At 42.6% G+C, this 15,464-nt stretch overlaps 1 protein-coding gene across 2 annotated transcripts in view; it reads right to left on the bottom strand.

The window, feature by feature from the left end:
• The window catches only part of prmt3 (protein arginine methyltransferase 3), a 190,591-nt gene that overhangs the window by 137,363 nt on the left and 37,764 nt on the right, over positions 1-15,464 (bottom strand). For both annotated transcript variants that reach the window (XM_060941852.1, XM_060941853.1), the window contains exon 9: positions 14,674-14,795. In XM_060941852.1, coding sequence (XP_060797835.1) covers positions 14,674-14,795 — 122 coding nt within the window. The remainder of the gene's footprint in view (positions 1-14,673; positions 14,796-15,464) is intronic.

Here is a 15,464-nt window from a genome sequence, read left to right as displayed (position 1 = left end):
CCCTCAAATGAAAGCTGAAAGTCTGGACTTTATGTCCATGTCCATTATATAACTATAACTTGAATATGTTTCAGTAAACAGGTAAAAAAAAAATTTGTGTCAGTGTCTAAATATATATGGACCTAACTGTATATACAATGATTTCTATATACATATATTGCACCCGGGTTAAGGATACATGGTAAGACAGTGTACCACAGTTATACAGTGGCATTGTACAGCTTGACAGCAACAGGTAGGAATGATTTCCTGGGTCTCTCAGTTGTGCAGCGTGGAAGAATCAGCCGTTTACTAAATGTGCTTCTGTGGCTGATCACCGTTTATTTAAACCCCAACGTCTGTTAGTTTGTCTTGCGTTGGCCGATGTTTGCTGTGTTCCTCACTTCTACACTCTTATTTTCATGACTGGTGTTTTTTTATTGCTTTGACTATCCTGCATAAATAAAAGGTTTCCACACTTGCATCCATCTCCACGACTCAACGATGATAAAAAATATTACGTGGAAATGTCAGAATCCTGAGAGAGAGAGAGCACATTCACATAACTTTAATCACAGGACTTTATCATCACTGATTTATTTTATTAGTTACTGTTGTTGAGGTGACTGTGTGGAGTTTATCAATTAAATTTTATCATTTCATTAGTATGTATGTACACGAAAAACAAGCTTGATACGGTATACAGTAGGCTGGTTCGGTCCTATCAGTGGTTTCAGCTCTCCGTGTTCGATCTTCGAACATATCCCCTGCAGATATGGTGCTCCCACTGTGCCTGCTGATGTTTCCTTTGCTTGTCGTTTTGAGCTGCCGCTGGTCGCTTTACATTGACGTGGTATGAGTGCCGTCGCAATATCATTACATCATCATTTACATCACCATCGCAACATGTGAATCTGATGGTTCTGATTCCCACTAGAGCTGTGACAAAAGATTTCCATAAATGTTACTAGGTCAGCAGGGGATAGAGGACTTTGTGCTTTTGCTCCCATTCCTGCAGGACACACTAAAAACAGAAAACTCCTCCCCTGTTCTAATCATTACATTAGAGCAACAGTTTCTCCAAAACCATACCGGAAATGCAGCTGATGAGCCCAGGCATACTTAGTGTCTGAAATTTGCTTCTTTCGTTTTGCGCTTGAGCTACAACCCTGATTCCAAAAAAGTTGGGACAAAGTACAAATTGTAAATAAAAACGGAATGCAATGATGTGGAAGTTTCAAAATTCCATATTTTATTCAGAATAGAACATAGATGACATATCAAATGTTTAAACTGAGAAAATGTATCATTTAAAGAGAAAAATTAGGTGATTTTAAATTTCATGACAACAACACATCTCAAAAAAGTTGGGACAAGGCCATGTTTCCCACTGTGAGACATCCCCTTTTCTCTTTACAACAGTCTGTAAACGTCTGGGGACTGAGGAGACAAGTTGCTCAAGTTTAGGGATAGGAATGTTAACCCATTCTTGTCTAATGTAGGATTCTAGTTGCTCAACTGTCTTAGGTCTTTTTTGTCGTATCTTCCGTTTTATGATGCGCCAAATGTTTTCTATGGGTGAAAGATCTGGACTGCAGGCTGGCCAGTTCAGTACCCGGACCCTTCTTCTACGCAGCCATGATGCTGTAATTGATGCAGTATGTGGTTTGGCATTGTCATGTTGGAAAATGCAAGGACTTCCCTGAAAGAGACGTCGTCTGGATGGGAGCATATGTTGCTCTAGAACCTGGATATACCTTTCAGCATTGATGGTGTCTTTCCAGATGTGTAAGCCACCCATGCCACACGCACTAATGCAACCCCATACCATCAGAGATGCAGGCTTCTGAACTGAGCGCTGATAACAACTTGGGTCGTCCTTCTCCTCTTTAGTCCGAATGACACAGCGTCCCTGATTTCCATAAAGAACTTCAAATTTTGATTCGTCTGACCACAGAACAGTTTTCCACTTTGCCACAGTCCATTTTAAATGAGCCTTGGCCCAGAGAAGACGTCTGCGCTTCTGGATCATGTTTAAATACGACTTCTTCTTTGAACTATAGAGTTTTAGCTGGCAACGGCGGATGGCACGGTGAATTGTGTTCACAGATAATGTTCTCTGGAAATATTCCTGAGCCCATTTTGTGATTTCCAATACAGAAGCATGCCTGTATGTGATGCAGTGCCGTCTAAGGGCCCGAAGATCACGGGCACCCAGTATGGTTTTCCGGCCTTGACCCTTACGCACAGAGATTCTTCCAGATTCTCTGAATCTTTTGATGATATTATGCACTGTAGATGATGATATGTTCAAACTCTTTGCAATTTTACACTGTCGAACTCCTTTCTGATATTGCTCCACTATTTGTCGGTGCAGAATTAGGGGGATTGGTGATCCTCTTCCCATCTTTACTTCTGAGAGCCGCTGCCACTCCAAGATGCTCTTTTTATACCCAGTCATGTTAATGACCTATTGCCAATTGACCTAATGAGTTGCAATTTGGTCCTCCAGCTGTTCCTTTTTTGTACCTTTAACTTTTCCAGCCTCTTATTGCCCCTGTCCCAACTTTTTTGAGATGTGTTGCTGTCATGAAATTTCAAATGAGCCAATATTTGGCATGAAATTTCAAAATGTCTCACTTTCGACGTTTGATATGTTGTCTATGTTCTATTGTGAATACAATATCAGTTTTTGAGATTTGTAAATTATTGCATTCCGTTTTTATTTACAATTTGTACTTTGTCCCAACTTTTTTGGAATCGGGGTTGTACACAGCTAACATCAGGCAAGAAAAAAAAACATACTCTGTCAATTTCTCAATCTTAAATAAACAACAGAAGCTGCCAATCGCATTAGTAAGGTCTGTTGAAGCCTGCTTAAGTTTGACCATATAAGCAATTTTAATGAGCTGCTTATTTAAACTCCACTGCCAGCCTTTATGCAGTTTTGCTCATGTAAACAGTTAGACAGTATTTATCACCTGTTGTTTAGAATACATATTTCTTTATTCTCCTTTTGGTCAATGCTTCTTAAATGACATTCAATAAAAATTATTTTTTAAACACTTAAAATCATGTTGGCGGAGGCTTTACGATAGCTGGAGGTTGCTGGTTAAATGCACAGCTGTCGCATCTTTGTCTCTGCAGTCTCATGTTCCCGCAAATTCACATTTCTAGGTAGACTCACAGGATGTTCTTCCCTGGAATACGACCGTTCTCTTCGCATTAAATTAGCATTGCGTTCAGTTCTCCCACTTTTATAATTTGTATAAGGAGCTCATTGCTGACAATAACGCTACCAACTCAATAAACCTATATAAAACTTGATTATCAAATAAAACATTACTTTTAAAATCTGTTAAAACACTAGAAATAACAGTTTATGGAGCATACATTAAGCTGCTGCCTGAAAGCTCTGGAAGAGGAGCGCAATTGCTGGTGCCATGATCAGGTGTTAAGGGCAATAGCAGACGCAGAGGGATCATTCACAGCAAGCAATGACCTTCACCGAGACAAATTAATGCTTTTGTCAGAGAGGTGAAAAAAGCCTCAGCTGCAACCAAATGAACCAGGCAGATCCTTGCAAGAGCATGGGACTGGCAGTTGAAGGTCAACCTAGGAGATGGCTAAAATTCCCAGACACCATCACATTAACCAAACACGGGCCTGATGCCAGAGCAAAACGGAGGGCTTGATGTGAGCCCATCAAAGTTGGCTGCAAATGCTTTGCGGTCCAGCTTTTCCACAGGGCCCTTAAGCTCCTTGTCATCAAAGATTTGCACAGCAGGAAAGCGATCAAGAACACTACAGACAAGGCTTTGAGATAGCTGTGGATCAAGCAGCGTGATCCATGGAACAACCAAGCTATTTGGGTACAAGATAACACCTGATTACCCCCGTCTAGGTCACATGGGCAAGGGTATCTAATGTTGAACGACCTGAAAACCCCCATCTCTGGGGACATGTCACACAAAAGGTGACAAAACCAAACGCAGCCAAAACTGATGAGGTACTGGCATCTACAGCCCATACAGTGCCTTGCAAAAGTATTCACCCCCCTTTGTGTTTGTCGTGTTTTGTCGCATTACAAGCTGGAATTAAGATGGATTTTTGGAGGGTTAGAACCATTTGATTTACACAACATGCCGACCACTTTAAAGGTGCACATTTTTTTTTAAATTGTGACAAACAATAATTAAAATGAAAAAACAGAAATCTGAAGTGTGCATAAGTATTCACCCCCTTTCGTATGAAACCCCTAAATAAGAGCTGCTCCAACCAATTCACTTCATACAGTAAGTCACATAATTATGTAGTTATGATTGTACTTTTTTTTTTTTAACTTGTGTGGCTTGATGTGTCCTCTTCTGCTGTTATCCACTGTGCTGCTGCTGCTGCTGCGAACAGGAAATTTCCCCATTGTGGGATAATAAAAGTCTTCTTATCTTATTTTTACAAAAATGACAGATAAATGAAGATGTTGTAAAAAGCAGTTTTAGAACTGTGTTGGAATGTGTGAAAAAAACATGACCTTACCCATTCCGTTGAACCATTTTGGTCACTTGAGGTGATTCTGTTCAGTTTTAGGAACGTATCAAGCACAAAAACTTAAATCTGCACCACTGATTTGGACAACTAACTGGCCATCGAAAAATGTATGTCACGTTGTTTTGGGATAAAGGGTTGGCAGTGGGACGGGTATTCAATGAGAAGTGCAAAAAATTTCCATTCCATTCAATGAGAAGAGTGAAAGCCCCTCCCACTGCCATCTCTTAATCCCATCAGATTAATTTTTAATCCCATCAGGTCAAGTCACAATGGGTAAGGTCATGTTTTTCACACATTCCAACACAGTTTTAAAACTGCTTTTTACAACAGCTTCATTTATCTGGCATTTGACTCGATTCAGTGTGTCTTGAAATGAACTTTTGTACTATTTTACTCAGTTCAGAGCCACAATCAACTCTGTTACACAATTACTCTGTAATTTTGCTCCAACTCCAAATTTTGCACTCTAAAATCAAAACAGAGCAAAATTAATTATTTTTGAGAAAAATATTTTTAACTCTGGAAAAACTGCTCAGTCATTTTTTGTGTGTATGCACTACAGCATACACATATAAACCGATCTGCTCATAATACAGGGTTAGTCAAAATTATGTTAACACTTAAATGGTAGAAACCATTTATTCACAAAACATACATCAGATGTGCAAGATGATTTACAGGACGGTCTCAATCTGTTCGCCATCGTGTTCAACACACAAGAACCAGCGAGCAACAGTACCATTTAATCTGTCACCCATGGCGTACGTCTATCTGCAGGAGAAAAATAATCCATTAGTGTTAACATAATTTTGACTAATTCTGTAAATAGAAGAAATATTTAAAGAAAGCGCAACTTTATTCATCACACACTTGTGAAATTTCCTCTCTGCATTTAACCCATCTGAAGCAGTGAACACACACGTGAGCAATGAGCGCACACACACACACATACATACCCAGAGCAGTGGGCAGCCATGCTAACAGCACCCGGGGAGCAGTTGGGAGTTTGGTGCCTCGCTCAAGGGCACCTCAGCCCAAGGCCGTCCCATATTAACCTAACCTGCATGTCTTTGGATTGTGGGGGAAACCAGAGCACCCGGAGGAAACTCACGCAGATACAGGGAGAACATGCAAACTCCACACAGAAAGGCCCTCGCCAGCTGCTGGGTTCGAACCCAGAACCTTCTTGCTGTGAGGCGACCGTGCTAACCACTACACCACCGTGCCGCCCTTTACACTTCAACTCAAGTTAACACTTGATTTAAACTTAACTCAAGTTGATCTTGGGCTGGATCAAGTCTAAGCTTAATTAATTAATTAATTTTTAAAAAAGACAGAAAAAGAAAAGGGTGCTACTGATCATCAGTGTCGCAGTTCTCAAGATTGAACTGAATCGCTGTCCTGAATCATGCATCGATTCACTGTCCTGAAACATCCGAAGCGCATAAAATCCGCATACCATGCTTTACCTCCAAATAGCCTGAACCATGTCTGACAGATTTTATCCTGTTTACGGCGGGCGTTCCCACCGCGAAAGAGAAACCAAGCGAAACCAAAAGAGTGAAAGCGATCATCACGCAGTTACCATGTGAATAGTCTTTCATGAGTGCAGAAAAACTATAATAATATTTGTCAGTGGGCACATAGGAAAGTGTAAAGTATAAAGTTTCTGTCAGTATGTTTATCATGCTTGTATGATGAAAAACTCATGAAGCTATTTATCTAAATACATGACCTACTCATTCTAAACCTGCCGAGCTCCACCGGCGAAGCTCTCGACCCCAGAGGGTCAAAAATCAAAACAATGGCCACACTCTCAAAGCGATCTACCAACAATGCTTTCATTGTAGTACAATGGAAATACAAGTGTCTTGGAATTACCCCAGTCCAACTAAGATTTACGATGAAATTTGAAGAAAATAACCGAGAGTTACAAACCTGACGGGGCGGCTTTCTGCCGCCGCTTTGTGTGTTGCCGAGCCCTCATGTATAGCGATACTTGTTATCGTCATCATTTTACAACCATTGACAAATGCATTTCTGCCATCTGACTTGTCGAATTCTATGCACCGGTCACAAAGTATCTTTTCGGTCTCTTCTCCTGTGTCGTAACGTAGCCATGGGCGTCCTGCTCGCCATGACTCTTGAAAGACGTAGCTACGGACACGCTTTGAAGGCTTCCCCGCTGTCGTCTGATCACCAGCCGTTTCCTCTTGCTGTACTTCTGTTTCTGTCCCAGACGTTCCTTGTCCTTGCTCTTCTGGACTTTCACTTGTAGCAGCAGTCTCACTGTCGTCTCCTTGACTAGCTGACTTGGAAAAATACTTAAACAAAAGTGATTTGACTCGCCATGTTCACAAAACTCCGAGAAAGTTCCAGAAAACTTGAAACGTCATGATATCGTAACGAGGCTCAGGGTTCGTAAATTTTCTCTGTCAATGTCCGAGGGTGATTCGCTGCCTGTACAACAAGCGTCTTTGCCACAAAATTAGTAGCGCAGGTTTGCAAATAGGTTGCGCGTAACAAAATGTGGTTGTGCGGTGCAACTGGGCAACCGAGTATTTCGAACACACTGCATACAGGGTCAAAAATTTACATACGCTCACTTAGATTATTAATTCAGAGGTGCTGAGACTTCCAAAACATCTCTTATATTGCCAAGGCCTCTTAACTTCCTGTTAGTGATTATGATTGATTACAGATGGTAGCTTCTCTGTGCTTTCATAAAAAGGGTTTGTTTGCAGCACTCATTGGATTGACCAACACACAGTAAAACTGGAAAGTCCAAGGAGCTCAGTGCAGCTCCGAGAAAGAGGCTCGCAGATGCACACAACTCAGGACTGTCTCTTAGAGCCATTTCTAAACAACTGCAGATCCTAAGATCAGTTCAAACAATTGTATGTAAGTTATTGTGAGGTGTAGTCACTTTGCCAAGCCACTTTGCTTCAAGAAAACCCTAACAGTCACCCTCAGCTGAAAGGAAATTGGTTTGGATGGTCAGGAACAACCTGGGAACCATCATGGCACAGCCCTGCCATGAACTGGAAGCTGATGGATCACTGTCTACAGTTTAGTGAGTTTTATATCACTATGGACCAAGAGGCTGCTATCCAAGAAATAACACCCTGCTCCAAAATCGACAACTTCAACTGACCACACGGACAAAGAAACAGCCTTCTGGAGGAAAGCTGCATGGTCACATGAGACAAAGATTGGGTTGTTTGGCCACAATGACCATGATGTACAGAGGAACACTGTACCAGCTAGTGGTGGTGGTAGGATCATCATGCTCTGGGGCTGTTTTACAGCCAGTGGAACTGGTTCATTGCACAAAGTGGATGGAATAATGAAGGAGGAGGACTACCTCAGAATTCTTCAGCATAAACTCAAACCATTGGAAACATGATTGGGAGTCACAACAGGACAATGAACCCAAAGACACATCAGAGCTGGTTGTGGAGGATAAAGCAGGCTAACATTCAGCTTAAAACAAGTCCTGACTTCAACCCAATTGAAAATATATGGACTGTGCTTATAAGTCCAAGGGAAAAAAAAATAATAATAATTGAACTCTACCAATTCTACCATGAAGAGTCATAAAATATCTAACCAGAATTCTGCCAGAAGCTTGTTCATGGTAAACAAAAAAGTTTGGTCAAGATGAATCTTGCGAAGAGACATTTATTAGGTGTGCTGTATGTATAATTTTGACCCTGTGTTGATTTCAGAAAACCCAAAGAAAATTGTGCACCGAATTCTAGGCTTTTTTTTTTATTAAAGCTGTATGCTGTACAATCATTCTGCCACAGAAAAAGAACAGTTCAGAGAAATCACTGAAAGCCCAAATATTGCTGTGACCTTCATATCCAAGATGACATTCATGTCACTGTATGTAAACTTCTGACCACAACCGTATGTGCATGTAGCATTCAGGTTTCCCTTCGCTGGAACTAAAGCGTTGAGCTCAAACCTGTTCCAGCATGAGAATTATTATAACAACAAAGGGGACTAAATCTTGAATGGTATAGTTCAACAAGCACATATGGGTGTGATTAGTTAAGTGACCACACCCACGTTTGGCCCAAATAGTGCATGTGTTTGAATATGCTGTATTTCTCATTCCATGGGTTTTTTGGTGTGGTGGGTCTCTGTGGCCCCTTTTCCACCAAAGCAGTTCCAGGGCTGGTTCGGGGCCAGTGCTTAGTTTGGAACCGGGTTTTCTGTTTCCACTGACAAAGAACTGGCTCTGGGGCCAGAAAAACCGGTTCCAGGCTAGCACCAACTCTCTGCTGGGCCAGAGGAAAGAACCGCTTACGTCAGTGGGGGGGCGGAGTTGTTAAGACCAACAGCAATAACAAGACTGCAAAAGATCGCCATTTTTAAGCGATGAGAAGCAGCAGCTGTACAAACGCGAAGTCATCCATTATTATTATTGTTGTTTCTGCTTCTTCTGTGTTGTTTTTGCTTCGATATTCGCGCCAAGGTTTATGCAAACGTAGTGACGTAACTGACGTATACAGCGACGTAATGACGTGGCTTCCCTTAGCACCGCGAGCTATGGAAAAGCAAACTAGTTCTCAGCTGGCTCGCAAGTTGAACAAGTTGTGAACCAGCACCAGCCCTGGAACTGATTTGGTGGAAAAGGGGTAAGTGAGAGAACACACCACGGTCAGAGGTGAAAACTCTGTGGCTCTCAAAAAAGATTTACTACCTGCCTTTTTAGGCAGAGAGGTATGCTGTAAAGTTTGCATCTCGCCACTCGGCGAATATTGTCCACTTCAGTAATTTCTAGTCAGTTGAGAACATGCTCTGGAGCAGAAACTGAAATGGTTCCTTTGAATAACTATATCCCAGCAGCTAAAATCTGCCTCGAGTGGAAACCTGCCTAAAGACCTTCAATGTCTTTTTCTTACTTGGGAGCCTCCGAAGAGACGTTAAAATAATTTCTCACCTTACAATCCACAAACACCCCTCAGTCTATGCTTATTTGCTCTCGTAGGTTTGACATGTATGGTTCCATTCAACAAAATGACATCATGATGAACTATATTGGTTCTTTAAAATGTAAGTACAGCGGCACAGTGGTTAGCAGTGTTGCCTCACAGCAAGAAGGTTCCATGTTCGAGCCCCATGGCCGACGGGGGCCTTTCTGTGTGGAGTTTGCATGTTCTCCTCGTACCTGTGTGAGATTCCTCTGGGTGTTCCAGTTTCCTCCCACAGTCCAAAGACATGCAGATAAGTTCAACTCTATTGCAGATAGGTGTGTGTGTGTGAATGTCTGTCTGTCTCTATATTGGTCCTGCGATGGATTGGCAGCCCATCCAAGATGTACCCTGCATCTTGCCCGATGTTGGCTGGGACTGGGTCCAGCTTTCCCGCGACCCGCAATGGATAAGCGGTATAAAAAATGAATGAATTTTAAGTATGGCAGGTGAACACTTTAAAATCTAGTCCCTGCAAAAAACAGCAAACCTGGTTTCCTCCTAAACCCTCCTTAAAGCTGGGGTAGACAATTTATTTTAGAAACATTTTTTGTTACATCTCTTGAAATTCTCTTTACATCTAGACAGTAATGAATAAATCAAAAGAAAAAAAAATCTGTCACCTGTGTCTGTATAAAATGATTGGATGGCCTACCTGCCCGTGCACTCATTGCACATCACCTGAGTCTTCCACGAGGCTATGGAATCAATTTTGTGCCAACATGTTCATACAATACTTTTGAAATATCAAACAAAAACGAAAAATCAAAATACAAAAAAAAAAGTCAATTTTTTTAGACTGGCAAACAAATTATTCGCGTAATCTTGCAAAATATCAGTCTATTACTCTTCAGAAACCTTTTATTTTTGTTCCGCGTCTTTCTCAGTTTTGTTTGACGTAATTTATTTTGGTTGCGATTCCAGCTTTCTCGTTTGCGCTCCCTGACTTTTTGCTTGCAGTTTTGGCACAAACTTCACATGTGGGTGGGCTGTCCAGGAATGCATTCCCATTGGGTAACTTGTGTTTGACTGACAGCTGCGCTCAGCCATTTCCTACTCGGATTCTGGCGGACTGTTTGACGAGTGACCGATCCATTGACGGTAAACAAGGATCGAATGGACTTCAGTGGCGACTATGATATTGAATTTACACTTTGTTGAATTAATTCTATATCATAGTTGCCACTGAAGTCCACTCGACCCTTGTTTACCGTCAGTGGATCGGTCACTCGTCAAACAGTCCGCCAGAATCCGAGTAGGAAATGGCCGCAACAGCCTCCGGGGGAAATCGCTGAGCGTAGCTGTCAGTCAAACACAAGTTACCCAATGGGAATGCATTCCTGGACAGCCCACCCACACGTGAAGAATGAGGCTCGGTGGTCGGTCAAGATTTTTTTTAGTTTTCGCCATCCCTAAAAGTGACACAGTGGATGCTGAATTTCTGTTAGACAGGTAATTCAGTTATTGAAAATGTGTTACTTTCCTGAACTATGTAGCCAATGTGACTAGCTACAAACTCCATTTTCAATAATACTTACCAATACTAACATGCTAGTCTGACAGCTGTGAGAACTAACGATTACATTACATTACAGTAATGGCATTTAGCAGACGCGCTTATCCAGAGTGACGTACAACATACCCATATAAATAACCCCAGGTGCAGGTTAGGTGCCTTGCTCAAGGGTACTTCAGCCATTCCTGCTGGTCCAGGGAATTGAACCGGTGACCTTTTGGCCCCAAAGCTGTTTCTCTAACCATTAGGCCATGGCTTCCCCAATAGCCGTGTTTGTTGTTTATATTATTATAATGTTTGAGGTTTTCTTATACAGTATGTAAATTAAATATGAGGTAGTTGGATATGACAGTGACACACTACACTCCTGTCCCCAGCGCTCTCTCTCATGGACTCATCCTCCAGCAGTAGTCAGGCAGTGCGCGTTCGTCTGTTTTGGAGGAGTGGCTTTAGAGAGAGGGCTGAAGAGAGTGGGTTGGATACTTTCAAGATCTAGCTTACTCTTTCTCCAGCGATGCCTACCCTACCCTTAAAAGGATAGTTCGGGATTTTTGACATGAATCTGTATGGCATCCCCATCAATAGTGTCGTGCAAACACACTGAGGTGGGGTTTACATTAGACCGTATCAGCGGATCATCAGATTAACGTTTTTAAAATGATTAGTGTGCACACAGCAACGCCAATACACGATTCGCGTGCACATAGCAACGCCAATACACGGATACGCTCGGCTCCGCAGGCATCCTGAGCTCCAAATCACTCCGCCCTGAACAGCGAGTGCCCTCTGGAGGGTGCGCACTCCGGCCCTGCGCAGCTCACAGAGTGCGCGAGTGGAGCGCACGAGCAGTGATTCGGGACTGAGCCGCTGTGTGTGTGATCTCAGTGCATGTCGGGCATGCGCGTCACTTACCACTTGCAAGTGGAAGGATGGCAAGCCTAAAGACAATCATAACTACACAATGGGCAGTATTTGCATCAGTATTTGCAGTATTTTCATACTTTTATACTCTTTAATGAAAGGTGATACAAGGCGGAAGTCCGCGCCGTTTTTCAGCAGTCGCGTCACATGACCAACGCCAGCGAATCAGGAAGGTGGATGTCACAGTGACGTTGTCCAATGACGACGCCAGCTAGAGCTCAGCACAGCGTATCCGCGTATTCTCAATGTTTACACAGCACCGGACCAGACACGATCTGGATTGAATACGTGGACCCTGGCGGATTCCCATTTCCCGGTGTTTCCAGGTGTTGTAATGTAAACGGACAGTGCATCCGCGAAGAAAACGAGACAGATACGGTCTAATGTAAACTTGGCCTGACTTACCCCCGACAGCATCCTGTGAGTCCAGTTCTTGTCCAGTTTTGGTCCAGACGAAAGTAGTCCAGCAAGTTTGTTGGGGTCACGAAAGTAAAACGTTTTTCGTCTCAAAACAGTACGTGTTCAAAAGAGTGATATATTTGCATCACAAAACCGTTGCCAAATAAAAAGTCAGACCTCGAAATCGCTTGGCACTATTTTCTCTCCCTTCTTATCACTGCGCGCTGCCGCCAGGTGACAGCCACGGCTGTTTCATTCATTGTTTTAGTGATGGGAATTTCGGCTCTTTTTCGGGAGCCGGCTCTTTCGGCTCCCAAACGGCTCCTGAGATTTTATTTTTGATTTAATTGCTGCAATTAACTAGTTAATTAATTACATTATTATTTATATTTTATCAATAGGATGTTTTCCATTTTATTTTTTAGTTTTTGTAGCCATTGTAAAGCTTTGTAAAGTATAGCAGTGTAACAATGCTCTAGCTATAGAAATAAAACTTACTTACCAATTAATAAATTATTTTCTCACAAACATAATGCAAAACTGTGTTATATTACCAATATAAAATACACAGAAGACATCAACTGTTTATCCTTTATGGCTTTATTTCACACTCGACCTTGAACAAAATGCCACAAAATAAGTTATGAAGTATAAATCAGGCCTAAGAAACTATGAAGCAAAGTTGGAAATTATTTGAACAAACACAGAACAATGTGCAACAAAATATGTGGCACCTTGAGCGCATGTAAAAAGAGAAAAAAGTGCCGCACTCTGCTCCACCAGTAATGAGAAGCCGCTGGAATAGCAAATATGCTCCTGTTATAATGACTGCTGTCTCGTTGTATACCGCAGATTAATCTGGCCATGCCAAGGCGGTTGCCGACCGAACCTGTCAATTTATGAGCGACAATTTATATCATGAGCTTTAGGAATTCACGGCAACAAAACAATGATCATGGTTGTCAAATAGACAATCATCCTTCAGCTGAGCTGAACTCTGTCTCTCTCTCTCTCTCTCTGAGGCACCTAAGGACAAAAAACTGATTCGGCTCCCCAACTCGGCTCCCACCGAAGAGCCGGCTCCCGTCGTTCACTTCAAAGAGCCGGCTCTTTGAACCGGATCGTTCGCGACCGACACATCACTACATTGTTTACTGCTAGCAAAGTTAGCGACAACATGTCTGACTACGACGGTGAAATGTGTGCGGAGATTCAGCCACATCTTTGCTGCTACAGCCTGGATAGTCGCAAGTGCGCACCATTTTCACAAATATATTATTGTATAGGTTATAGAAGGTGATAAATTTGTCGCTGTTCTTGCTCTCAAATTAGCTTGTTAGCGCCGCTGATCTGAACTCCTAATCACTGCCAAACAATGGGAAAGGTGTTGATTCCTGCGCAGATGTCAACATGACAGCGCGCAGTGATACTGAGGGAGAGAAAATAGTGCCAAGCGATTTCGAGGTCTGACTTTTTATTTGGCAACGGTTTTGTGATGCAAATATATCACTCTTTTGAACACATACTGTTTTGAGACGAAAAACGTTTTACTTTCGTGACCCCAACAAACTTGCCGGACTACTTTCGTCTGGACCAAAACTGGACAAGAACTGGACTCACAGGATGCTGTCGGGGGTAAGTCAGTGTGTTTGCACGACACTATTGATGGGGATGCCATACAGATTCATGTCAAAAATCCCGAACTATCCTTTTAACTTGTCAATTTCAGGAATGCCCAACCCCCCACAGCTTCTCTCCCATTTTTTCCTCAAAGTTGAACAAGAGGTAGGGGAAACTAGAGGGTCTTTCTGCCCTTGTCTTTCTGTATCTATTTTTATCTTCTCCATTCATTTTTCACTCTTTCTTTCTTTGTGGTGATGTGTTTGAAGGGGGAATGTTTTTGTTGTGCTGTCTCTGAAACACGCTCAGACACGCAGCTGGCCACACAATGGCCCAATGGTGTGTAAAATTAAACTTCACTCTTTGTGTACATCCTGCTGACTTTCCAACATATAGAATAATAACAGTCACAATCAAACACACACAGACATAAATGCAACACACACAGCCATGAATGCAACACAACACGCTGGGAAGAACACTATTACAAATCACCTGCAGTGTGTGCGCTGCGGGCAGGTGAGGGAGGAGCAATGTAGCGTGGGATGGGTAGATAGACCGGTTCTTAGAAGTGTTCTCTGTCCTGTCTGCTTTCTCTGGAAACTTTGTGTACTACGCTAATCTGTTACGGCAATTACTACTGGAGATCACTGCTGGTACTTCCTAGACAGACAGACAGACAGACAGACAGACAGACAGACGTCTCACCTGACAATGTCTATGGCATGGTAGATGATTTCTGACTGGTCAACACCAATAACTTTCTTTGCCCCAGAACGAGCAGCGAACATGGATAGGATTCCCGTGCCACAGCCCACATCTAGCACCACCTTGAGGGAAAAACAAACAATAATGAAAAATTTTAAGAAAATAAGTCACTTGTGATGGCTGTTGTTCAGATAGCTAATGAGCTAAAGAGCAGCTAGTGTATGAAATTAGCAAGCTGCACAAATCATCACACACACTCACATTCTGACAGAAGACCCCAGGACACTAAACACCTCGATAAATATGTTACAGAAAACTATACTACTTTATTACACACTCTGTATGTAAGTTATGTTTGTAATCCTTGTCGCTTACAGCCATTTCAGTGTCAAACTGGCACGGTGGTGTAGTGGTTAGCACGGTCGCCTCACAGCAAGAAGGTTCTGGGTTCGAACCCAGCAGCCGGCGAGGGCCTTTCTGTGTGGAGTTTGCATGTTCTCCCCGTGTCTGCATGGGTTTCCTCCGGGTGCTCCGGTTTCCCCCACAGTCCAAAGACATGCGGTTAGGTTAATATGGGACGGCCTTGGGCTGAGGTGCCCTTGAGCGAGGCACCGAACTCCCAACTGCTCCCCGGGCGCTGTTAGCATGGTTGCCCACTGCTCTGGGTGTGTGTGTGTGCTCATTGCTTCAGATGGGTTAAATGCAGAGAGGAAATTTCACAAGTGTGTGATGAATAAAGTTGTGCTTTCGTTCTTTTTCTTAAACCTGACGTACACCTGAAGTGCTTTATG

This window comes from Neoarius graeffei, chromosome 15 (genome assembly GCF_027579695.1).
Source record: "Neoarius graeffei isolate fNeoGra1 chromosome 15, fNeoGra1.pri, whole genome shotgun sequence".
NCBI classification, from domain to species: Eukaryota; Metazoa; Chordata; class Actinopteri; order Siluriformes; family Ariidae; genus Neoarius; species Neoarius graeffei.
The sequence above is the reverse complement of the archived record's forward strand: the minus strand, read 5'-3'. Positions and strand labels throughout refer to the sequence as shown.